Raw genomic sequence first — 26,728 nt, 5'->3', positions numbered from 1 at the left:
ATGGACACATCTTCAAAGTCGTGGCTGCCGCATCAGAGTCAGTTTGGGTTGGTTGGTCAAGCGGAGGTTTGCTGCGGACCTGGAGTTTTAACCCCAAGTGAGTCCGTTTAGAAGTCTACTTTTCCCTTCTGTCAACTGTACCTCACTTTTACAGCCTCTTTTCCTGTCTGTCGTGGTCCAATGAGATTTTTTCTCTGTTATATATGTTTTTATATGTTCCCTCTCAATGCGCCGTTGTCTCTGATATCCATCGGCACCACTGTTGCCAAAGGTAAATGGAAGGTTAAACATACACTCCAGCCTCAGCTGCGACACTCAGCTCCTTTTCCTCTGCCATTGCTTTTCAGTCCTTTTCAGCCCTATAAAGCTTTACAAAAGTACCTCAATATATTGAGGATTTTATTTTACCGCTCAATCCTCCACCGGAGCATCACTCACCCTCTGAGCCCTGCTTGGTCACACTCCCAGAGTTTTATTTTGACATTCTCTAGGTCTGATAGCGCCATTTGCCTTTTACTCTGGCTTTGATACACTCCAGTCTTCCTCCTCTCTGCGCTCTCTTTACCTCCCCAGATGAAAGCAGCCATTTCTGCTCCCTCCAGGGACAGGAAGAGAAATCATTTTTCTGTTAGTTAGCGCTGCGTGTAAAGCTGTTGTTTCATTTCAAACATTAAGACCTACGCAGTAATGTTCTGAAGTCTTGGAGAGAAACAAACAAGACATCTTGTAGGGGGATTCTTAGTTGAGAATCACCTTGTTTTTAATTGTGATGAGAAGATGCAGAAGTATCTCAGAGCAGTCTGAGTTAAGAGCTTCGAATTGATGCTTGATCTCTAATTTCATTTTCACAATGTTCAGCTGTTTAATTTGACTCTGCTCATTTACAAGCACAGCACCAATGTTTCTAAATACAGTAGTAGAAATGAAGGTAGTTTGATGGAGGGCTGTGCACAAGCTGCGAACATGTTCCTATGGTAACTAGGCCACACTCCCCTTGGCTAGCTCTCACACACAGGCAGAGAGGGACAGGAATGCTGGAAACACACGTGATGGAGAGCAACTTCATATTGTTTTTTTTCAGGTTCCCGTTCTTATGCCTTCCTTGCGCTTGAAGGGTATTTACATTTCATAATGTCTGTCTCTCAGATATTGAAACATTGTGGTTACATTGCAGGACGTTGGAAGTCACTTTCTTTCTGTTCCTGCAAAAATATCAAGCCGGTCTAAGGTTCATTCCCGTGGCTCTCTCACGCCCACACAGCCCCTGCTTCCTCGACCCCTCCACCCACCTCTGCTTTGAAATCCTGCAGCTCTACCTCTTCTGTGCATTTTACATTTACTTGATTACAGTGCTGTTTCTAAACATAGCTCCGGAGTGGTTCTGAACACCGTCAGGAGTGTCACCAGTACCTTTTTTTATTTTTTTTATTTGCTCAACTGTTCTAAGCAACCCCTTTTTAAACCGTGTAATGAAAACACTTCATTTTTGCGGTTATTATTATTTTCTGCCGTCTTCACCACGGCAAGCACAAACCAAGCTTTAAGCAGCTCTTAATGCCAGCAGTGTATGTCTCTGTGTTCTCGGCATCTCCAAAGTCATTCTGTGTTTTGTAAGTCACTGCTCACACTTAAACCGTGTCAAAACCTCCTGGGGCGATGACTCCAGCCTGTCAAAAAAGCCACAAGGTTGATACAGCAACGTTTTGTGTCTGTCAGTCATGTAGGCTAATTGTTTGGTCAGCTCGCTATTCATGAATGGCCTTTTATGTCGTCTGTTGTCTGTGATAACTTTTTAAAGAGTTTGGACCTGCAGTATATTGCAGATTTGTTTTTCCCTAGAGCAGTAATCAATCACATCTAAAGTCACTTTACAAAAATCTAATCATAAAATGCTTTCAGTTGTCTAGAAGTGTACAGACAATTGACATTAAACTGAATATAATTAGCATTACGTTGGATCCTTTTGAATAGATACATAGCCTACACTAGTAACTTTGAACTTAAAAAGGCTACACTGCTGTGATATATGGATGTCACTTATTTGTCCAAATGTAGTAAACGTGCATTCATTTGACATTTTAACAATTTCCAACAACTGTTTTATGATGGGCAGATCACATCGGCATTAAAACAAGATTTAGTCAGGATACCTTGGCATATGGACTTATGTTATGAACATATTGGAGCTGTAAGAAAAATAATAAATTCAGAGCCGTAATTACCATGTTGTTGGTGACATGAACAGTATTTACTAGTCGGAATATGACAATTAAGGAAGCTTCCATATGACATGAATGTGACATCTGCCCCAGCAGGCCCGCCTGTGAGTCACCAGAGGCTCCTCGTCAGATGCTCCAGACCAGACGTAACGTGTGTGTGTGTGTGTGTGTGTGTGTGTGTGTGTGTGTGTGTGTGTGTGTGTGTGTGTGTGTGTGTGTGTGTGTGTGTGTGTGTGTGTGTGTGTGTGTGTGTGTGTGTGTGTGTGTGTGTGTGTGTGAGAGAGAGAGAGAGAGTGATCTGTAACTGGAAACACTGTCACTCCAAGACAAAGTGGACTGCTGCACCATCAACACTGGATAGTCTCTATCAAATTAAGCTCACTCAATTTTCTCGGAGGGCTCTGCTTCCAGCCTCGATGCAGGGAATAGAGAAACAAAACACCTGTCTGAGAGCACGCCGCCTCATTTGGTAGCATGAACAACGCAGATCCTTATCACGAGGGAAAATGCTGATGATCATTTATCTCTCAGGATGAATGTGTTTTGGGATGCAGAGTGGCCTCAGCAAAATTATCCATATCGACATCATTTATGTCCAAACCGAAAAGTTATAACTTGATTTTAGGTTTTTAAATACATATAAGTATTTCTATCCAGCTGCAGTCACAAAGTCAAACTTTAAAACAAATGAAACTGCTGAGGGGCCTGTTGACAGAATGAAAAGCCTTCCTTTGTGATCCCCTGATTTTGTTCTCTAGCACCACCATGAGGTTGACATATTTTTGTTCTGAGTGAATATATAATGGGTTGCCAAGAAATTTGATATAGATATTCATCTTCCCATCAGGATGCAGTCATTTTAGTGATCCCTGATATTTTACTGTTTTAGCAAACAAAGTGTCTTTAAGATGTATATCTTATTTGTTGGTTTACCAACATCTTCCTGGAAGTCTTTCACCACCATGCAAACTTTATAACATTTTTCCCCAGTTGCTAGCAGCTGCTCCATTTCCTTTGTGCATTGCATTGTGGGAATAGTTTCCATCAACAGCAGACCCAGAAATATTTTAGTCAGCACTTTGTCCAGTGTCCAGACTACTTCACTTTGTCACTTTTCTTGTGTGAACGAGCTCAATACTAAAATAGAACTAGTATGGATTTGAGGTACGCAGGTTGTCATTGTTAGTATTCTGGGATTAGCATTCAGCCCAAACCAGGCTAACAGAGCTGCTAACATGACTGTGGACTTTCGTTGTCCACTAATAGGGCTATGGAGCAGGGTTTTTTGTGTTGTCTTCTTATGTAAGGTAACGTGATGGTTATGGTCGCAGCCCGCTTGGACTGAATGAATATAACTGATAGCAGAAACACTGAATTGTTCGATGAAATTGTCAAAGAAAATGTTGTTAGTGTTGATTGGTGTCGTAGCTTTTTGCCGTCTGGCCAGTAAGGTCAGTATTGGTGTTGATCTCGATCTGGCGGATATCATTAAGTAGATCTTTTGGTAAATGTATGGCTCCTGTGAGATTTCATGGTTATTAAAATACAATTTAGCAGTTTGTCCCGGGTAGGGCAGCTTGAGGGATGGCAAGAACTTGCGAAATAGGTCATGATTTTATTCAAATTATTAAAAAGAATCAAATTTCCAAATGTAACGTAATATTTTATAGAGAGATATAGATATATAGATATATATATATATATATATATATATATATATACTAAAGGTTGAATATGTTTCTCCAACACCCACTCACAGTCTTCGTCTCTCTGTTTTTTTTCTCCCTCTGTATCACAGTTAGCTAGAGGCTGTTGCCACCCACACACTCCGTCCTGACAGCAATTTACATTCAGAATGGCCCAACACATCCATGTGCTATAATATGTCACGTTTACTTAAAGCGCCACATGTAGCAGGTGGCAGAAATCGGAAATATCGCTAAATATTCCTCCGCATGGGTCCTTCAGTAAGAAGTGTCAGGATTCAGCCCCACATAAGACACAAAAGGAACTGAAATTTCCTTCAGCAGAGGACGATAGGTCTGATCAGTTCACTCATGTCAGTGTTGTGCAGCATGCTACTTCTGTGTCTTTCATCATCTTTATTGTGCAGTTTTGTGCCAATATCTTCCACAGTTCAAGTAGAAGCCCTTGGAGTTGTTTCCATGGATACCAAACAATTAGCTTGGATTCAGAATAGAACCTGGAGAGCCGCCTATTTAGAGGCTTTGGGAGCGAGGAAATCATAGGATGACAGAGTGTCTTGTTCCTCTGTTGCAAAGGGAAGAAACGGCTCCTTTGGGTAATGGGGAATTAGAAAAAAAGATCCATATATGTGTATATATATATCTATATATATATATTGCTCCAACGGATCAATCACCAGATAAAAATAGCAGAGCAGAATGAATGTCAACATGAAACAAAATCACGGTTTTAGCTTTAAGACCCAGCTATGGATGAATCTGTAACATTTTATGCCACACTTCCATAGGATCACATATATGATGAGTGGTGTTGATTACACAACCAGCTTAGAAAATGCATCTAATCCTAACGATGTATAATATGTTGTGGCTTTGATGTGGCTTTGTTGGCTACATGTAAGAGTGATGTTTTATCTTTAGACATACTTCATTCCCCCTTGTATTGCTGTCATAACCTTTATCCGTCAAAACCCTTAAAGATACAATATACAGGATTCAGAGCATTACCATATAGCAGCAAACGGCTATCATCTATGTGATGATATAGTGGAGCAATGCCTACATGAGCAGAGAATAAAGTCGCTCTCCTTCTGTGTGTGTTGCTATCCGAGCAACTCCTTCCTTTGTTGACCTAGCCGGGCCGGCCGAGTGTGCCTTTATTGCATCTTTGTGCATGTGAGCGTTCCCCACTGGTTAGCTTACGCACGCCACTCTGCAGCGTTACGGCGGTTACTGATGTTGATGCCGTCCCAAACGTCGTCGTCGTCGTAGAACCATAGCACCCACCCTCCGGTTCATCCCTGGGGTTGCCCATGTTGAGAGTCAATAAAAATGCTCAATCACATTTAAGCCACCTTTAACTGTGTTTAGCTGGAAATTGCTACCTTGATCGGACTGAATTGTGAGGTAATTGTTGTAACGTTTTGCAGTAATCCATTGGTATTGACATCCTGTAACTGTCGTGTCATAATTCACTTGACACAAAAGCTGCAATACCCACGAGAATTTAACTTAACCCGAGCAAAGAAATATGGCAATTTAAAACTTTATGGCAATTTTAGACAACGTCTACAGCAGCGCCAGACTTTTATCCATGCGCGTCACTATTTTTCAATGCCAGCGATATTGGAAGAAGACGTCCCCCTTTTTTATTTCGCCTTCTAAACTGTGATTGGTTGGTTGTTTTATCTAACACCCATCACTGGGTATAAAACCTATTTGAATTGCTGAACAAATTGCATATGTGGGTGGCTATTCAGAGGTCCAGAACCAGGCTAGGAAATGGTACACTTTTCAAGAGAAAGAAGAATTTGACACATGTCCCATAAAAATAGAAAGCTCAGTTTAAAAAACCCTGCAAGCATTTGTGTTGTTCATATGGCGAGGAGAGGATTTTGGAGTCCCAAGGATGCTTTTGTGCATTGGCCTCATCTTATCTTTCTCACACTGCAATGTAGAGAAAGCATCAGATCGTATTCCCTACAGTCAGCTGTCTGTACTTTTATAGATCCATCATCATGTTCGAGTTTGCACAAGTCCGAAGTCAGACGAAGACCATAACATTTAAGATGACTCATTGTTACTTTTCCCCACTAGATAGGGGTCCAATATTGTCCTCACATCAGGTTTTTTGTCTTTTTGCACTGACTTTGGATACAGGAAGCTTTCCAATGGAGGAGTGATGAAAAGCCTCTATAACTGTCACAGTGTTGTTCTTTGTGTTTTTCTGGAGGCTGTAGCTGTCTGTCCTTGTTGGTGAGCTTCATTCACACCTCCTATTCTGCATTTTTGGTGTGATGATAGCTTATTTGTGAATATTATGCATTTGTGAGTTTTGCTATTTCTCTTTCTGTATGTGACCAAAGCAGCTGCAAAGCAAAGACGCACGCTATGAATAAGATAGTGTAATAACTTTTCAACGTGTAATAAAATGTCCCTTTTTAAATGATTGGAAATTGACTTAAGTGGGTTAAGACCTCTTAAAGGGTGCAACATTTTTTTTACATTTTAGTGTTAATGTAACTGTACCATCAATAAATATCAGATAGTTTAAAAAGAATATAACAATTCAAGGTCGTATATCATGACTCAATATTACAATGACATTACTCGTTAAGCTGCAATATTGTTCTAATGCTTTTTGTTCCTTTTGTGACCCACTTCAAGGGACATTTTGTTATAACATCGAAACACGTTTCCTCCATAATTTATCCTTTCTTCCCCAAATCTTGTAAACAAATATTTGGATGAGCTCAAAAAGTCATTGTGTTTTCTGATTTCGTACCATTTTCCTGTTATTGGCTGCCAAAGTAAGCGTGACACATTTGACATTAAATTGTCATAATTGTTGAACGTCTTGTGTAATTGCTGCCTAATTTAGACGACGCAAGCACAGAACAAAACTCTGTCTGGGCAAAATGTGATGGAAATGTACTCAGCAACAGCCCTACAGCAACATGATACATTTAGATGGCCTCAACTCGGCAGCCAGTAGTCTGACTCACAGACGGGCTTTGCACAGTTCATCATCAAAATCCTAATATCCTAATGTCGCATAATGTATTTTGATGTTCTGCCTGAATTCAGACCCAGTAGAAAAACAAAAAAAACATTTAATATTCATTAGAATAATAGCCATACATTTAGGAACTTGTGCTTTTATGTTGAACACCTGCATTTGTTGACTAAGTATAAATATTTCATGTCTATGTTCTGATTTGTTTATCTCAATTTCTTTTCTTCTCAAAGACCAATCCCGCAGGGCAAGTTTTGCCTCTGTAAGACAGTCAAGCATGGAGACCCCTCCCAATGCCACCCCACAGCCCTTCAGACAGCCGGTGAGTACAGCAATGTCGGTCACACTCTCCTGATGCTATGGAAGCTTTCTGCTCACGTAGAAAACACGTACGCACAAGATGTTTTGGGGCCCTGTCATATTTTGTGAATTCCCTCTGGGGAAGTAAAGCGAATGGGATGCTTGAGGGAGAGTCTACACTTTTCTAGGTGCTTTTACGTTTCTAGCTAATCCTGCTATTACATTTTGGATATTTTTTTGTTGGGTCAGTGTTTTTACACTATATTATTCTCTATTTTACCCTGTTGAAACTTCAGAGTTTTCTCAATCGAAGGCTGAAGGGCTCCATCAAGAGGGCCAAAAGTCAGCCCAAACTGGACCGGACCAGCAGCTTCAGACAAATGATTTTGCCCCGGTTTCGAAGTGCTGACCAAGAGAGGCAAGTTACCTTTACTGCATGGAGCACGGTATCATTCAAGGTAAAACCAATTGTCATGGGGGTCGTAGCCTGCGAAAGTCAGGAAAATACATCGGACAGGTCTCCCAGTTTATCACAGGTCTGACAAGTAATTTACTGTTCACAATTCACTTGATATACACGTTAGCATAAAGTGTTTCCTTGTTATTGCAAATTAATGATCCTCTCCACCAAAACGTCATGTCATTAGCAAGATCTGTTAAAATATGAAGATTTTCTGATAAAGCAAATATCTATAACCAGCAGACTTCATGCACGACTGTTACATGTATGTTACCTTTTGTGTTGAGTCAAGATCATGCCATAATGATGGGATCATGCAAAAAAGAAACGTAAAAAGTAATTGCAGCATGGCTACTGTGTTCCTCGGGATCATATTCTTGGGAGGAAGCTGGAGCACCCGGTAGCCAAGGAGCGTATTATAACTCCATGCAGAGAGAACCGGAGACATTTTCCTATTTTTGCCTTTATTTGATTGTCGATGGTGTAGAGCCTCACATGAAACATGAGGAGAAAAAGAAGGGTGTGACACGGAGGAATACTGTGGCTGTATGTGTTTTAACCACTTGGATGTCCCTTTTTTACCGTGAGGTGATACTGTTAAACACTGAGCCACAATTCTGCCCCACAACCATCACAAAGACGACATACACAGTATGTGTAACTTAAATAAGTATTTGTATGCACTTAGATCAAGAGTTGCTTTAAGCTTTGGGTGCTACTTAACCATCAACACTCACAGCTGTTCTTTCTTGGATGTTTGACATGCCGCTTTGTGTATTGAGTGTTACTTTAGTGGGTTAGGTGTGACTACCTACTAGAATTGCTTCTGCATGGAAACCTCTCACTTTAGCTGCTGAAGACTACATTTATTTTCAAACATTGCTAACCTCTATACCAAGCTTTAAAGTTGCCTCTTATTACAGGACAAGCTGATTGTGTGACATTATCATAGTGTTGTACTATAGTGCGTGTAATTAATCACAGTGCACTGCATTGAAGTAGAATGTGGCCATTGTTACTCAAGGAACTGTTCATGAAAATGATGGTCGCATCATATTGTATACGATGCTGCTCGACACTCATAACTTAATGTGTGGCTTCTTATGAACCACTCTTAACAAAAGCAAAACCCTGCAGAATGAAGGACATTGCATGTAGTTATACATTGACAGATTGTCTGAGCTTGTTCTAGAGCCGGCAGGCACCCTAGGTGGGTTGGAGGGTTAATTACATCTGTCATCATGAAGCCTATCAGCCTTTTAGTATATATATATATATATATAAATAAACCTTGTCTTCTTTAAATTTATTTTGTGGTTTCTGGAGGTGTTTCTCTTTTCATCAGTGCATAAAAGGGAAAAACCATAGAAACTGTCATGACTGTTGTTTGGAAAAATATGTTATTCTCAAGATCTGTTGGACATTCAAGTAAAATTGTTCGGACTACATCAGGCATGCATTACTCAGTTTGATTTCTGTTTTCCAATCTTCAAGATGCAGTAGCTTGTAACTGTCATGACAGCTCTTTCTTGACCTCTGACTTGAGGTCACATCCCGGAGGGTTCGGGCCTGCACTGTGACCAGAATTTTATGCAGTTCACACAATCCAGTCACGACGCACATATGGGAAATGTAAAGATGTGGAGCGGGAGAGGCAGAAAGTCAAAATGTAATGCTGACAGTACACTTTCCTCCCGCCACGGGAGATGCATAATAGGCATTTTCAGGGCAGGTGTGGATGTCCATACTCAGAGATGTAAAATGTGTAGGTTTAGCACAGGATGTAAAAATCCTTTTTAGTAAAATGCAAGGTGAGTGCCAATGCAGAAGCCCAGTTCAAATGATGCAATGAATCACCCTATTAGAAATGTATTCTGTGGAGGCAGCACTTAAGAAGGTGGTGGGGATAAAGGGACTTTCTCCCTCTAACCTCGGCCGTTAACCAGCTCCGACCACTGCCTCAGACAGCTGCCTTCACAGCCTGGTTTCAGTTCTGCCCACACGCTTAATCCACTCATAGTGTTAAGTAGACATTGCTAGATACCCTCGGCGTCCAACTTCACACACTAGCTTTCCGACGCAGCTGCTCTACCTCTGCTGCCAAGTTGGTTTAAGAAAGCCTTTCTCATACACTGCATTCTGCGATGGCACTGCTCCTCAAACAAGACGATTCACTGCACCTCTGACCAACATTAAATCTGGGCTTAAATTAGTGCTCCTCATTTGCTGCATAATTATCAGGTGTTTCTTCAAAGCCTCTGCTTTTTCTTTTCCTTCCGTTTCACTCCATGTTCAAAGCCAGTGTTAATAATGCAGCATACTAGCTCCAGCTTCTCAGTACAGATGCACTCCTCATTGGAGTACGGGGAGAAACAGCTAGACTGGCTCCCAGTCTAAATCAATCCGAACAAATCATCCTACTGTTGCTTTAACTTTCCCAGCTCTCCAGCTTTTCAGTGTCGATAAACTCCACGTTTTCAGCTTATTCTCATTTAAAGCTAGTTTCCGAAAATTTTAAAGGAATAATTTTTGGACAAACCAGGTTAGCTCCCCCTGTTTCCAGCCTTTATGCTAAGCTAAGCCAATCATAACATGACACTAGCAAAATCATGCTTTCCTCACTACGTTTTTTTTTTTTTAATTGGCCCCACTGACATTGCTTCGCCTGAGAGACACAGTTTGCTCACCTTTTTGCTTCCACTCCCGCTTTTCTTTTTCCTGATAGAGCTGCCCTCTTCTAAAGGTTACCCAGCGATCAGGTCTAATCAACTGCACCTTTTTATAACTGCATTACAGTATTTCTGCAGAACAGCTTCCATTCATTTACATTTACACAGTAGTCAATACCAACATTACATTTAAATTAGCATTTTTTAATTCTCGTGCTGAAATTTGTATTTCGAGACACCACAAACTGAGATGCTGTGGGCCAATTTCCCAAAAATGCAGTATGAGTCACTTGAGTTGAGTCAATGGAAAACAAGCACCAGAACTGAAAACCTGGTAGTCTTAGCTTTTCCATAAACTAATTTTGAAAGGATCAGAACTCAAAAATGATATTGAAATTGCAGGAAGGACGACTTCTGAGCTGCAGTGACTCATTTTTGTTGTAGAAAACCCTTTCTGGATTGTTAATCTAAAGACCATAAAATATGATATGATGATTATATATATAATCAAATCTGAATTCTTCTCTCACCAGGACACGCTTGATGCAGAGCTTCAAAGAATCCCACTCCCACGAATCCCTACTTTCTCCTAGCAGTGCTGCGGAGGCTTTGGACCTAGTTTTGGATGAAGATGCCATAATCAAACCTGTCCACTCGAGCATTTTAGGACAAGAGTACTGCTTTGAGGTGTGTTGTACAACCATTTCCTTCTTCCTGGCTTTACCTGCTTTCTAATGGACTTATTTTTTTTAAACTACTTGTAGACTTATTTAACCGACCAACCAACTGAATTGAAAAATGTTCTTAGTCTGTAAAGATGTCAAATCAGGTTAAACTATAAAGCCACTTCTCAGCTCTCTACGAAATGTGATAAATAGTGTTTTATTGACTGTAAATGAATAATTCTAGAGTTATGGACGATTTAAAGACGTTAGCTAGTCTATACCACATTTTTTATACCAACTGATTAATGGGGGAAAAACAATCAACAGATTAATCGATAGGGAAAGTTATTGTCCGTTGAAGCCATAATGATATATTTTATAAAAATATATATATGTATAATAAGACGTTATTTTTGTCTGAAGGTGACCACCAATTCAGGGACCAAATGTTTTGCCTGCCGTTCTGCTTCTGAAAGAGACAAGTGGATTGAAAATCTGCAACGAGCTGTCAAACCTAACAAGGTAGATGCAATAGATTTTTTTCATTTTAAATTGCCTTGAAATGTCAAAATGACCAGATCCTAAGTGTAATATTAAGGACAGATGTTAATAAGAACTGTTGTAATGCAGTAACAGAACTCCTCGTTTCCCTCCCAGGACAACAGCAGACGGGTTGAGAATGTGCTCAAGTTGTGGATCATTGAAGCTCGAGACCTTCCGGCTAAGAAACGCTACTATTGTGAACTGTGTCTGGATGACATGCTGTACGCACGCACCACCAGCAAACCCCGGACCGACACCGTGTTCTGGGGCGAGCATTTTGAATTTAACAATTTGCCTACCATTCGTAGCCTTCGATTGCACCTCTACAAGGAAACTGACAAAAAAAGACGAAAGGTAATGTCTTCTAGTATTGATATAACGGAGTCCAAAAAACATTTGATTGTGCTCCAAATATTTAGAATAAATGTTGTTTTTCTTGGTAATCTAGGAGAAAAGCACATATCTTGGCCTTGTCAGCATCCCCATCTCCAGCATCACGGGCCGGCAATTTGTGGAGCAGTGGTACCCGGTGATACAGTCCAGCGTCTTGAACAAAAGCGGTGGTGTTGGAAGTACCAAAGTGATCAACGCCTCACTGCGTGTCAAGTCTCGTTACCAGACTATGAACATCCTTCCTATGGAGCTGTACAAGGAGTTTGCGGAGTACATTACCAACAACTACAGAACACTGTGCGCAGTTCTGGAGCCGCTGTTGAGCGTGAAAAGCAAGGAGGAGGTGGCGTTCGCTCTGGTGCACATCCTGCAAAGCACAGGGAAGACAAAGGTATACAAGGGGTCAAATGTAACCTGATTACATTATTTTTCACATAAACCGTTGCTGTTATCTGTATGATCTGTCGGTTCCCTTTCTACTGAACTGAAATTGAGTGTCTTCTCAGGAGTTCCTGTCGGACATGGCGATGTGTGAGGTGGATCGGTTCATGGACCGTGAGCACCTGATCTTTCGTGAGAACACGCTAGCTACGAAGGCTGTGGAAGAGTACCTCAAACTGATAGGTCACAGATACCTCAAGGATGCTATAGGTAAGGCTGCTGTAGATTAACCCAACTCCATATCACTCTGTATGTAATCGGATAAAAGGAGTATTTTAAGCTCAGTGTGTCCGACAAGACTTAATTCCATTATAAACATCTGTCATTTAGCAGAAAATTACCATGAAATTGTTTAATGTTGCGCTCGTTTGATCTACAGATTAACGTGGGACATTTTCCAAATTACTGTTATGTTTTGTGGTAGCAGCATTTCGAAAATACTCGTCTTGTGAAGTCCCGTCTAAATGTCACATCAACAAATAGGAATTGTGCTTTAATAACATTTTAGTGGCACGACATAATTGCCAATTTCTTCTTTTATTCTCTCGTACAATGAAAGAAAAATAGTTGGATTCACTGTTAAAGGTTTTTCTTGATGTACACAAAAACAACCCAGCAAGATCTACCAGTCATTTTTCATGTTGTATCCCATTCATTACAAATCCTGTATATTTTACATTTATATTTATAAGTTAAATTATTAATTTCATAATCATCTTTATTCTCAGGGACTTTGAGAGGTACAGCATATGTGCAATTGTGTCTTCCTCATCCATCTGTCAGAGTAGTTTATGGCAGAAATGTTCTGGTGCAAAATGTTTGGGTTTTGGGGAAATGTAATGACAGTGGGATCTACAACCTACAGGTGACTTCATTCGAGCCTTATATGAGTCTGAGGAGAACTGTGAGGTGGATCCAATGCGTGTCCCGCCGTCAGTCCTCGCTGACCATCAAGCTAACCTCCGAATGTGTTGTGAGCTGTTACTCTGCAAGATCATCAACTCTCTTTGGTTGGTTTTTCCCCAGATGTATCCCTCAGTAAACTGTATACAGTTATCTGTTCTGTGTGTGTATTGATTTGTGCCCTGTATGGTCTAAAACCTGCGAAACGCAACTCTCTGTCAAACGTCCATTTTGGACAAAAACAATAAATTATAAATATAAAATAGGTATATATGAGATATGTATATATTTCTATACATAGATAATGATTTAATTGTTCCAGAGATGAAATTGAAAAACATTTATAGTATAGTTACAGCATTTAAGATCTAGCTTTCTGTTTCAAATTTCAACTTTACATTTAAAATGTTTACTTTCTAGTTTACAAAACATATGGCCTCCATTTGTCTCCATAGTAAGAACAATATGAAAATGATCTTTATGCATATTTAAATGGTAATAACTGAAATTTAACATGATTATTTACAATTTAAAGGTTTTTTTCAGTGCTATAATCATGAATATTATCAAGGTCATGTTCATAAACACAATCTCAAATCCGGAGCAGAGTACGGTCAAATGATTTTCCAGATGTTTTAGTTTCCCGACCTTGCTGAATACCTGAAGGCTTTGGACAAGCTTCCGGATTCGACCTTGCCATTCACCTTAACAATGGGGAAATAAAATATTCTTCTTCTTTCAGCATATTTCCCCGAGAGCTGAAGGAAGTTTTTGCGTCGTGGAGAGCCAGATGTGCTGAGCGTGGAAGAGAGGATCTTGCCGACAGCCTCATCAGCTCCTCCCTATTTCTTCGCTTCATGTGCCCAGCCATCATGTCCCCCTCCCTGTTCAACCTAATGCAGGAGTACCCCGCTGAGCGCACGTCCCGCACACTCACGCTTATTGCCAAGGTGATGCAGAACCTGGCCAGCTTCAGCAAGTGAGTCCCCGTCATTGCCTGTCCTCTTACACCAACATTCATTTGATTCAGTTCACTTAGATTTCTAGACGCTGACGCTTGTGCGAGATGGGTTACATGTCACAGACACAGAGTCCCATTACGGAAATACAGGCTTGCAGTTTTGACTGCGAGGGTACAAACTATTACTCACCCACACTGCAGCTCCAAGGCTTTTAGCGACGAGACATTTGTTCCTACCTTCAGTTCTTTGAATATTAAAACAACTCTTCTGCCTTAAATATGCAGGTACACTCACTGTACAATTAAGATGTCAAACGTTTAGTGGCAATTTAACAGACTCTACATTTCAGGAACATTGGATACAAATGATCAGACATCCTCAAATAATATAACTTATGTCGTTGTAGTAGTCATTTATTTCCTCATTAACTCAGTCTTTCTTAATCATTTCCCAAATAGAATGCACATGATAAAGAATAAATAACAAATGGGTTTCAAATTACATTAAAAAAAAAAGTTTAAAAAAATCTTAAACTTATTATACTTACCCTTTTTACTGAGCATACAAGCAACTCATTCACAAGGCTTAAGCTTTACAAAAACCAAACAAAAACTAAAGGTGACTGCGTAGAAGGCAGATCTCTGCCAGGTGTGTCTGCACAGCTATACTGTTGTATTGCGTGATTGAATGAATACAACCCATAATTGGCATGCCCACTTTCAAGACACCAAAAGCCTGTAATGAAATGTAAAACACACTTTGTTCAAAGTCAACAACAAGTGGCAATGAATGCAGATAATCATCTCGAAGTCATCGTATGAGACACTACGTACAATCTTGCCAAAAACAAAAGTAAGCTCACCAATCTGTCTGCCTGCGTAGCGGCGGATGAGTTTCGGTGAGGTACAGCAGTTGCGCTAGAGGGAAACAGATTATAAACAATGTGATGGTGGTCTATGTTCTCAACTATAATCAAAACCAAGATATGCCTCAAAATGGCTCACTGTTTGTTTTACACGCAGAGTGAATATGCGCGGGAAATCAAAAGTACACAACAACAAAGAAGGCAATCACTGTCCACACATATATTTTTAAGTCATAATATACATATATGACCCAATATACAAGATGTTATTCAACTTAACTTCTACACGCCCCTTAATTGTAAATATTAGATCGTTCCACAGTGCAATTTGGAGTATGTTTCCATCTTCATCGTCATTATTGTCTCTGCAGATTTGGACCCAAGGAGGAATACATGTATTTCATGAACGAGTTTCTGGAGATGGAGTGGGGCTCCATGCAGCAGTTTCTCTATGAGATTTCCAACATGGAGGCCGGAGGAAACGCCGGAGGGTTTGAGGGCTACATTGACCTCGGAAGAGAACTGTCCATGCTCCACAGCTTACTGTGGGAAGTCATGGGCCAGCTTAGCAAGGTAGGTGGAATAACATGCTGGAACATTAAATGAAACATTTTAATGTGATTTCTTTCTCGAACTGAAGAATGTAGAGAGAGTTGGAAAATGAGGCTCTGCGGTTCTCTATCTGTCAGACAGGATTAATATTATTTGAACTCGATTAAAACTGAGGTGGAATTAGTACTTTAATATTTAACTACAGTGCTTGCACTGTTAATTTATTGAAATTGTACTATAGTTGTAACGTAATGAAACATATTTTATGCTCAGCCCTAAATTGTCTTAAAAGTATGTGCTTTTTACTATCTGTGTTCTGTGTTCCTTGAAAGATAATCTCTGTTTTCTGGATGACATTTTAATTTTATGAATGAACAAGTACTGTATAAAGCAGAGGCTTCCAACACCTGGGGCAAGTACTGTGCCGTTTTCTACTGGGCTGCATAAAATGCTGAATAATCTAGTCTCTCTCCTGATACCTATTTAGATGCCTAAAATGAGTATATCTGCCGTTAATGAGTACCACGCTTTCTTTATCCCAAAATTAAATATTTATAACACGTGTTAACATGATAATGACTTTGAACTAAAGTTGGTTACATGAGGTAATCAGTTTCACCTACATCATGATAAAGGGGGGAACACCTGGTAGAAGGCATGTGAGCATTGGATTTTCTTGATTCTTTTTTTCAAACCTTTCCATGTTGAAGGATGCCATTCTCAAACTCGGACCCCTACCGAGGCTGCTGAATGACATCAGCGTCGCCCTGAGGAACCCGCAGCTCCACATGCCTACAAATCACCAGCCGGACAGACCGAAGGACAGACTCTTCTCGCGCCCATCTTTCAATCGTCTGATGTCCTCTGACTTCCAAAGCCTTATGATGCGTGACTTAAACAGGTATTCTCTCATGGTTTCCTTTCTCATGTGTTGTTGGTTTTATCACTTCTACACATGAAATCCCTGCTGTGACTTTATCACGACAATGTGAATGGCCATAGTTGCAAATATGCACTTACTGCACATAAACAGTTTATGGGTATAATTATTAGTAGCACATATAAAAGGACAAGAAAACATAATAAATGAGGATTCAGTAGCTCAAAACAAAACACTGGCATATTTCTAAAAGCCCATAATGCTAATGCAACTCTTCAGGCTTTTTAAGTAGTTTATCAATCAGTAGTTGCCAGCACCATCTGTTCCCAGACTCTCTTACCCAAACCTGTTTCCTCTGTGTTTTAATTCATGTCGGCACTCTACTATTGTCAAGAGACAGTTGCTCTCGTTACAGCATAACTGTTTAAGAGTGCCTTCTCCTCACTGGCTTTCAACACGAGCCATTATGCAACAATTACACAATAAAACTTTAGTTCTTGCACAACAAAAACATCTTAAAGACAGGTGCATAGGACCAAATACTCATGACAGAATTCTGTGGTTTCTTTACATGCTACCGTTGTAAATTATTAATTCCCCTGTTCATCCTTAGCTACCAAACTAACCAATTAGTTTTTTATTTTATTTTAACATTTATTTACAGCTTCAAACAATTAACAATCTACAGCTACAGCTAATGAGTGCATTGTCTGTAATATTTATGTAAAACAGGTCAAGGGTCAGACCCTTACAAAGTGTAGCCAGATTAATATAATGGATTATGATCATTCTTTAAATGAGAAAAAAACATATTCTAATACAGAATAATGTGTTTATATTTCAGATTTTTCTTGTGAAATACTGCTTTATCCTTTCAGGTCTCTGAAGATTATTCTACAAAAACCACTCTTTGATTAAACTGCCCACAAACGGCCCATGTTGTTTAACATTTATTGGGTTAATGCTAAGTAGAATAAAGTATAAAATATCTATGAGACGGTGTTAATAAACCCCTCAGAGCCATTTGCAACATGTGTCTCTGTTGTGTACCTGCAGTTCAATAGACATCTCTCGCCTGCCATCGCCTACGACTGGAGTCTCCGCTGTAGAGTCCCTCTCGTCTAACCTGAACATGAGGCGTCACGCAGAACGAGACCTCCGCTCGTCGAGAGAAGTGTTCTACGTGACCCGCCCGCCGCTGGCTCGATCCAGCCCCGCGTACTGCACAAGCAGCTCGGACATCACTGAACCTGATCCAAAGGTACAATGTCAAGGTCAATTTAATCACACTGTTATTAAATCGAGGTGAGCACTTGGGCTTGATTGCTTCTTTGTTTGTCAGTAATAATGACCGTTTTTTAGGAATTTTATCTTTATCTTTTAATTTCTTTTGAGACTGGATTATAATTGAACGTCAGATCTTAATAACAGGTTTTTAGTGTTGTATTATTTAATCATTAAAGCCATTTTCAAATCTACAGACTTTCGATTTAATAACATAGAATTTGGTTGCAATGTAAGATTTTCACAAAATATGACATTTAAAGGCCAAACATTACGTTAATCATTCCCGGTCATCTCTGTGCACTGTTTTTACAAACGTAAGACAAATGAGTTTGTTTTTAAGTAAAAGATTTGGAAAGGAAGGTTATTGGCAAAGCCTTTTTCAACTACACAACAAAAAAAGAAAAGAAAAACAAGCCAAGACATTTTTATTTCAAGTAAAACCTTTGTCTTCATAAGTATACAAACACAATTAGCAGTCTAAAAGCATCAATGTAATATATGACCGCAAAATGCGTTTTAAATCAAATTTGAAACAGAAAATATTTTAAAATGGAGTACATTTGTATTGTTTTTCCTCAGGTCCATAGTGTGAATAAAAGTGTGTCCATGATGGACCTTCAGGATTCCCGCATGAACAGCATTTCCAACCTCAACTCTGTGGGAGACATGCTCACCTCCTCTCAGGCCTCTATTGCCGGCCTGGGCCACAGCTTCGGAAACCTCTGTGGTCCTCCTCGTATGGGAGGGCATATGCCAGCGGGCTCTGCGGGGTCTGGTTTGAGGCTGAGCCAGATGGGCCACATCGGGGGGCCCACCGAATCCATCTCCCAACAGCAGCAGCAGGCGGCAGCGGCCATGCACTTCCCCCTGTCTTTCCAGAACCCGCTATTCCATCTGGCTGCCCAGAACTCCCCGGCTCAGTCTCAGCCTCATCCCCCTCCTCTGCTCCTCGCCCCAGAGCAAGAGAATGGCCACCACGACTATGCACCGGCCTTTGGCAACAGTGCTTTCTCCCGCAGTGAGGACTTGTCCGCCCTGCGGTCACAAAGCAGTCTGGTGCAGCCCAGCATTGTCCACTCACACAGTTACAGTGATGATTTCACCCGGCAGAATCAGAGCAATGACTTCGCCTGGCACCAACTGTCACTGCAGGTGCAGGTAGGAATCTCTCCCTTATCTTCACACACATTTAACACAAAGACGGTTTGTAATGATATGCACATTTTGTATTGCTTAAACAGGGTTAACTTCTTATTTTTCACAAATCTGCAAATCTTAAGCAATAAATATATATATAAAGCATTTAACTTTACCATTTCATCTGTACAGGTGACTCCCATAGTATGAAGAACTGTTTGGTGTCTACAATTATATTTATGGATGTAACCTATGTAACAACCTATAATGAAGGGTTTTATTAATTATGCAAAAACATCTTGCATAACTCTTCATTTTTATCGGCAAAGAGGTGACTGAAACAGTCATCATAGATTGTGAAGTTTAATCTGTAACAACAGAACGTCTCTCGCCTGTAGCTGAATATCCAGAATGTGTTTTTAAGGCATGTTTTAGCTCTTTTTCTTAATTCACAATGCTCACTGATATTAATTTCCGTTGCTCACTTGTATCTGTTTAAGTGTGACCTCTAACTACCTCTCTATCAGTCTGTGATGTTTAAAATAAGTCTGATCACATTTTAAATCTTCAAACTTGACCACCTGTTAGTTGCTTGACACTGGATGATGCCATGGTGGTTGCTTGCCTGCCTGTCAGACCTGTCAACAGTCTACACTCATTTGCCACTTAATAGGAGTGCATTATACTGACAGGTTCTGTTATAATGTCCTCCCACATTTATTTCAATAAGGGTAGGCTAAATAATAGAAACACCTCTGTATATTAAAGCCACTCGAAACTCCTGGCTAGCTACTATCATTTTGAGTGGACAAATAAGGTTAATAAAATAGCGTGCCTGATTTTATTAAACTTTATACCCCTCATATAGAGTAGAATAGAGTTCCATGGCTTTTGGGTCGTATTTTAAAACCATAAGGCACTTCTATTGAGCAACAAAAATCTCAACATCAATTGCTAAAACTTGATGGTTTAAAAGCTTGAACCTCTAGTCTCGTACGTCAGTGGATCTTCTGGTTTATGTCCTTCATTTTAGCAATCACTCAATTTCAATAAACACACAGTATTATCATTATCACTGCTGGATCTACAAATGTTGAGATGAGGACAGTCACAGCCAGGAATTTATTTTCTCTTTTTTTTAATTTCAAGCCAAATTGCCCAACATACTTGTCAATTATTAAATTATTCTTAGTGTGATTTTAACACCTTTATTGAGCAACGAAAATGTCTGCAGTGATTCAGTTTCACCCCTGCAGTTCATTGGATCCTGCTGGAACTTCAGACTTTATTGACAGGTTGCAGAACAAAGCTGGAATCCAAACAGAATAGGAACGGCACTCTCATGAGCAGCAGAATATGCAAATCTAACAGTCATGTAAGGGCACTTTTGAGGGACACTTCATATGCTACAGACAACACACTGAAGCAGGTTCATTCACTGGCCTGCTCTGCTGAACTCAGGGCAGATCATAACTGTTGATACTTCTCATAATAGTCTGTATTATACATATTTTAACACTCTGTGTACTGTAGATCAGACTTAGATCTTATATCTTGAGAGTCCATACTGGAGTTTGAACATTTCCAGTAAAGCTGGTTAACTTTTGAGGAAAATAATTTTATACGTATGCAATAACTATATGTATAATTTGTTTCAAACTTGTTTAAAAACACACCGCCCAAATTATAACCCAAAAAATAGGATTCTTCTGTTTTTTGGAACAGCTTTTAATTAAAATAAACTGACCTTTTTGGCTGTGACTTGATGATGTGTGCAAAATGATAATGTCTAGTGATATGGTCATGTAGTCCTGAGCTATTTCTGTCCTGCTGTGTGGGCCTTAATGGAACAAACATCACAGGCCTCCTGTTTATTAATACAGATGGTGTGTCAGAACAATGCGTTATCTATCTATCCATCCATCCATCCACCCACCTTCCTAGACATTTCTGACCATCCAGACCTCTCAGGTCGACTGGGACAGGTCTGCTTCAAGTCTGATCAAAACATCAGTGTTCAGTTTCTGTGCACCACATTTATGGAACAAATATTTGCTTAATTTTCCTTGTCTGTTACCCTATTGTTTCCTCTCAGGAGTCTCTTCAGCAACAGCACCTGATGGGAGTTGTATCTCAGTCAGGCACTGGGACGGGCACCCCCGCCTCCTTGGCCACACCACCTACTACAGTTCACCCTATACGCCACTCGTCCATGGCTCCGCCACAACACCTCAAGTCACAGCGGTCTATTAACACTCCAGCCACCGCCACACCTCCAAAAGTTCGCCCGCAGAGCCGGAACCTCCTCCTTGACTCTTCTGACACCAACTTCAGCGGCAGTCAGCCAAAATTGCGCCATTCTCAGCAGCCACAGCAACATCAACATCAGCAACATCATCAGCATCAACAGCAACAGCATCAACAGCAGCAGCAACATCCGCAGCAGCATCCGCAGCAGCATCCGCAGCAGCAGCATCCGCAGCAGCAGCAACATCCGCAGCAGCAACATCCGCAGCATCAACAGCAACATCAACAGCATCAACAAGAAGCGCAGCTGTCGGTGACAGACAGTCCAGCTCCTGGACTCCCATACCAGACGAGCTCCGCCAAAGAGAACCAGGGTCCTCAAGCAGCTGCAGAGGAGTCAACAGACACGCCCACGAAAAGCACCAAGAAGTCTCAACAGACACAACTGCAGCCGCCACAGCAGCATCTGCTCAAACCAGGCAATAAACAGGTCAATCTAACTACAGTCTCAACTACAGTGTCTCACTTTACATTATTATATTACTATATTGACATGTGTTCAAGGCATTTCTAATGGGTTTAAAGCATGACGCGTGTTGTTGTTATTGTTGTTTCAGGGTTCTCAGTCGACCTTGACCACCCCGGCCCTCAATGAACGGACAGTTGCTTGGGTGTCCAACATGCCACATCTCTCTGCTGACATCGAGAGCCTGCGGCCAGACCGTGAGGGTCAGCTGAAAGAGTACTCCAAGAGCATGGATGAGTCGCGACTGGAGAGGGTCAGCAATATTTATTTTACTACTCACTCGCTTCCTAAGAATACTAAATATTAGTTTTGTAAATATAAAAAGTATCATCTGGTCAGTTGACCTAAAAAATGATAGTATATAAGAAAAAACTCCCGCACACGGTCTTCTTCACTTGTATTCAGCGATATTTAGTGACAACGTTTCAGTACATAGACCTTCATCAGGTTACTTTACAAAACAATGGGAGACAATGTGTTAAATAAGTTGGAAAGCCCACGTAGACCAATCAGGTCACACGACACGATGACATCACTGAATCAGTCAAGAATCATAAACATCGCAACATGCCACCAAAGACCTAGAATATCAGCATGAAAACATATACATAATTTAATATAGAAAGAGTGGCTTAAAAAATTGTTTTAAAATGCACATCGACAGCTGCCATACTGAGATAAATGTTTATATTATGTAGTTCAGAATTGGTTGGAGCGGGACAAATGTCTTCTAGAGTCTGTGTATATATAATTGGGAAAGAAGCTCATAAAGACGAACTCCTTCATAAAAAGATGACATAATAATATACAAGTGTAAGAGTACAGAACAAACAGTACATCAGAAAAATCACAGACAATATCTCATAACATTACATTGAGAAGTAGCTCATCATTCAAACCCTTGAGAGAAAAATAGTTAAAAAAAACATTAGCTTTTTCTAATAGCAATTTCTACATGTACATCCCCTGCACCGGGGTGACACTGTTCCAACCTGTTCTGTCATATTGCAAGTATAAATCAGAGCTATAACTAAATCATACATGAGTTGCATAATGGTGGCTGTTGTGCATGTTTTATGATGACTCCCACACTCTTGCCTTTATTAGACATGCAAATGTGAATTTACATATTTAAGCCAACCACAGTTCCGCTGCAGGTTTGTCAGGTCTTTTCCACTTGCAGCTTAACATAAAGAGAGGCGCACTACAGAGCCGTGTCTATATTGATAACATCCCTCGTCATTCAGGAGGACTTCTGAATACGAGTGACGACACAGGTGAAGTGACTTTCTTTTCACTTTAGGTAAAAGAGTACGAAGACGAGATACACTGCTTGAAGGAGCGGCTGAAGATGTCTCATCGCAAGCTTGAAGAATATGAGCACAGACTTGTGTCGCAGGAACAGCAGACGAGCAAGATCCTAATGCAGTATCAGAACCGCCTGGACGACAGTGAGCGCCGTCTGAAGCAGCAACAAGTGGAGAAGGACTCTCAAATCAAAGGCATCATCAACAGGTGATTAGTGTTCAGCTTGAACTAGAGCTGGCAGAAATAAGGCTGTGCCAATTGCTGCCTGGCTTTCTCCATTGACACACATTTCTACCAAGTTCATAGATCCAGTAAACTATATACTATATACAGTAAAGTTAAAAGATTGTAGTGTAGCAAGTTGTGGATGGCAGCTGGAAAAGCAAATGTTTGAGGGCTGCAACAAAACACATCTACAAGGTTAAATGTGGTGACTAGCTTTATAAATGATTCATTTGCCTCCATTTAAATAAATGTTTTTGGTCTGCTGTATAAGCACTCAGACAAACACTGTGCTTAGTGAGGGAAGATGTATCAAATCTTTTTAAGAATTTCTTCTTAACTTTTAAGAGCTTCACAAAATATGATTAATGGCAGAATGAGTAGGATTTGTTTGTTGCAGTTTCTAAACACAACATTCAAAGTTGGCCCATCTTCCCCCCGGCTCAATGTCACCAGAAGCGCACGCTCCCCTGACCGCTGTTGCCAGGACACAGCCGGGTGTATCACATTTAGCTGCAATTCAAGAGCGGTGGACCTGACTTTGAGCTTTGTCTGCTTGGCGTCTGGACTTGCTATATTTGCGTTTTTTTGGTGCTGTGTTCATCATTTTTGTAGCTTCCAATCGGACACCTGGTCGCTATGTTCGTATGGAGTCCAGCCCTCATACCCTGCGCTGTGTGGCTGGAGGCTACACACACACACACACACACCAAAGTTACCAAAGGCTGACGGCAAGAAACGTCCCGAACACAGCAGAACTAAAAGAAAAGAGAGAATGCATGCAGAGGGGCAGGGTCTCTGCAGACTGCCACACACCTCTAGTGGGTCATAAGTGATGATTGAGAGTGATTACCTTTGTAGGAGTCTATACATTCTTTTAAGAAAATCCTACTCATTTTGCCTTTTTAAAGTAAAAATTGCCAGTCAAATAGAACTTTCATGATGTCATACGTATCCATATTTAAAGAAATAGTACAACATTTTGGGCAATACGTTTGTTTTCTTACTTGCTGCGTGTGAGGTGAGACGATACGGCTCTCATATCTTACTCTGACTTTAGCTCCAGACATAAAAGGTACTTCATGGAGTTTGTGTTCGTCAACAAATGAAGTATATATTCACATATAACACCTTGCATCGTGTTATCTAAGTCCATGCATTTAGGGGCATTTATATATATATATATATTTATATACACATTTGTATTTTGATAAAAAATGTAAATACCGCAAAAAGCAACAACGTCTTACACTTAGCTGAGGAATATTTGGCATATAGTTGCATATAAGTGCAACATAGTGCCATGGAAACAGACGTAGTACATAAATCATGATGCACATGAAGCATGTGACTTTAGGCGTCCACTGAAGATTCCGCTCCACTGAAGAGATGAAAAATGGCGCCAGACCAAAACATGACTGGCGCTATGACGAGAAAGTAACGTTCCTCAAATGAATACATGAAACAACCGTAAATAACATATTTTCTACATCGTTTTCTATCGTTTGAGGTTTGACTGGCGCCCGCATTACAGTAGTGAATGGAAACGCACTTTGATTTGCATTTTCTGAGACCACATTACACCACCATTTTCACCACATTACTAACTAAACCCTGCAGAGCTCTGAATTGAGACACACAAAGGACTCACTCAACACATTTTTCCCCGAGCACTAGTGGTGCTGGTCAAAAACTCCACAGGGTACCTTTAATGCACAGGCAAGAGTGGTATCGATCGTCTCATCCAGCTCTCGGAGAGAAAGCAAACATGTGTATTTCCCAAAATGTAGAACTATTCCTTTAAATGTAGCTCATTTAAATATCACAACTGATACCGAAAATCATACCCATTAGGCTCATACATATGAAACACTTCACGAGGTTGGTTTTCATTTTATTTCAACAACTTGATTACAAGCGCAGAAGAAAGAAACAGGCTAATTCTGACTGTAGCTACATGTACTTGAAGGAAATGTTTCATGGAACAAAGTCGGATTCCTATCCAATGAAATGCTTAGTGCACAACATTCAATTCATTTCTGAAAGCCAACGTTTTGTATAATTTGAGTATACAACGCTCACATCTCATCTCATTTGGTAGAAAAACCTTGAGTTGAATTAAACAGTTTCCTCCGAGTACAGATACAGCAGATGGGTGCACACTGAACTATTTTATTTTATTTTTTACCTTTTTATTGAACCAGATAAGTCAATTGAGAACCAGTTCTTTCCTGCACGCACTCATTTCACAAGATGTGTATCTGAACAGCTGAATTTGAACTGCCTAAATTATTCTGACCACAGTTCCGATTCAGCTTCAGGAAGCTCCGAGGATGGCTGAATGCACCCAGAAACATGTCAAGACCTTAATATCATCATATGGCCACATAGTCCTTCAGTAAATTTGAAGAACACCGGATTCATAACTCTATTTTTATCAACCGGTATGTTTGTTTCTATTTCCCTGTTGTCAGACTCATGGCTGTGGAAGATGAGCTGAGAGTGGGTGCCATTCCTGATATTAAGCCTCGAATCCTCACAGACCAGGTTTGTGCCTGTGTCTACATCTTTTATCATTACTATTTGCTAAACCAGTCATGTCCTCAAACAGCTTGCATCATTCTTACATCACATTCAGCGCATTTGCCAAAGCCAGTGCAGGAGAAAAGTTTGCAGCTGTCATACACTTCACCTATTCCCATCTTTCAAAAGTACGTTTGTCACATCTGAAAAAAAAACATTTCACCATTTATTCTGCACGCCGAGGGGGAAAATACAGTGCTCATCCTCAAAATCAAGGGCTTGTTGGAGCTTAAATTGATGTGCAGAGGTTAATCTAGGTCTGAAGGAATACCAAGTCTTCAGCACTGAAACTGATTATTTACCACGAAAAGATTATCATTATACCACAGAACGCATCCATCGTCAGAAAACCTTGACTGTGACTCACCAGCGCGTCATAGTAATTCTGCAGGGCTCAGTGTCGTGAATGCACCATGTGGGCTGGATTGTGACGCAGGTGAAGAGGCTGTATGTGTGTGTGTGTGTCGCTTTTACGCCGAAAATAAACATTTGCTGTCGTTGAAATACACCGCTAGTCTTTTAGTGCTCAATATCAAGAGCAAATAGACAAAATTGCCCGCTTGAAAAATTCTGAAAAAAAAGTAATGTACTCCACTGGGCCTGCTGTGAGATTGTAATTGTTTTTACAACAGACTTCTTAAACAAATAGGAATGCGTGATGAGAATAGAGGCCCAGCTCTGCAGCCCATTTTAGAGTGTAGTAAAGCAGGATTAGTTTGCAAGCCGTCCTCTTTGGCTCAAACTATAATCCTAGCTGTAAAAGCAACACTCATGGTATTGAGTGTTTCAGTTAACGGATTCACAGTGAACGTAAGTGTTGAGAAATGCTTGTCCTTAGGATTAG

At 40.4% G+C, this 26,728-nt stretch overlaps 1 protein-coding gene across 1 annotated transcript; it reads left to right on the top strand.

The window, feature by feature from the left end:
• LOC306708420 (ras/Rap GTPase-activating protein SynGAP-like) lies at positions 1-26,728 on the top strand (the record flags this gene model as incomplete). Its single annotated transcript, XM_079176257.1, has 19 exons — positions 1-97; positions 7,175-7,263; positions 7,538-7,659; positions 10,904-11,057; positions 11,459-11,557; positions 11,672-11,932; positions 12,027-12,362; positions 12,478-12,622; positions 13,278-13,422; positions 14,058-14,294; positions 15,514-15,715; positions 16,405-16,595; positions 17,631-17,835; positions 18,441-19,019; positions 21,094-21,735; positions 21,863-22,024; positions 23,075-23,286; positions 25,776-25,848; positions 26,723-26,728. The coding sequence occupies 19 exons, from the start codon at positions 1-3 to the stop codon at positions 26,726-26,728; spliced, it is 3,957 nt and encodes a 1,318-aa protein (XP_079032383.1).

Source organism: Pholis gunnellus (assembly GCF_910591455.1).
Source record: "Pholis gunnellus genome assembly, chromosome: 16".
Lineage (NCBI taxonomy): Eukaryota > Metazoa > Chordata > Actinopteri > Perciformes > Pholidae > Pholis > Pholis gunnellus.
Note: the sequence above shows the minus strand (reverse complement) of the source record. Positions and strands in the feature narration are given on the sequence as shown.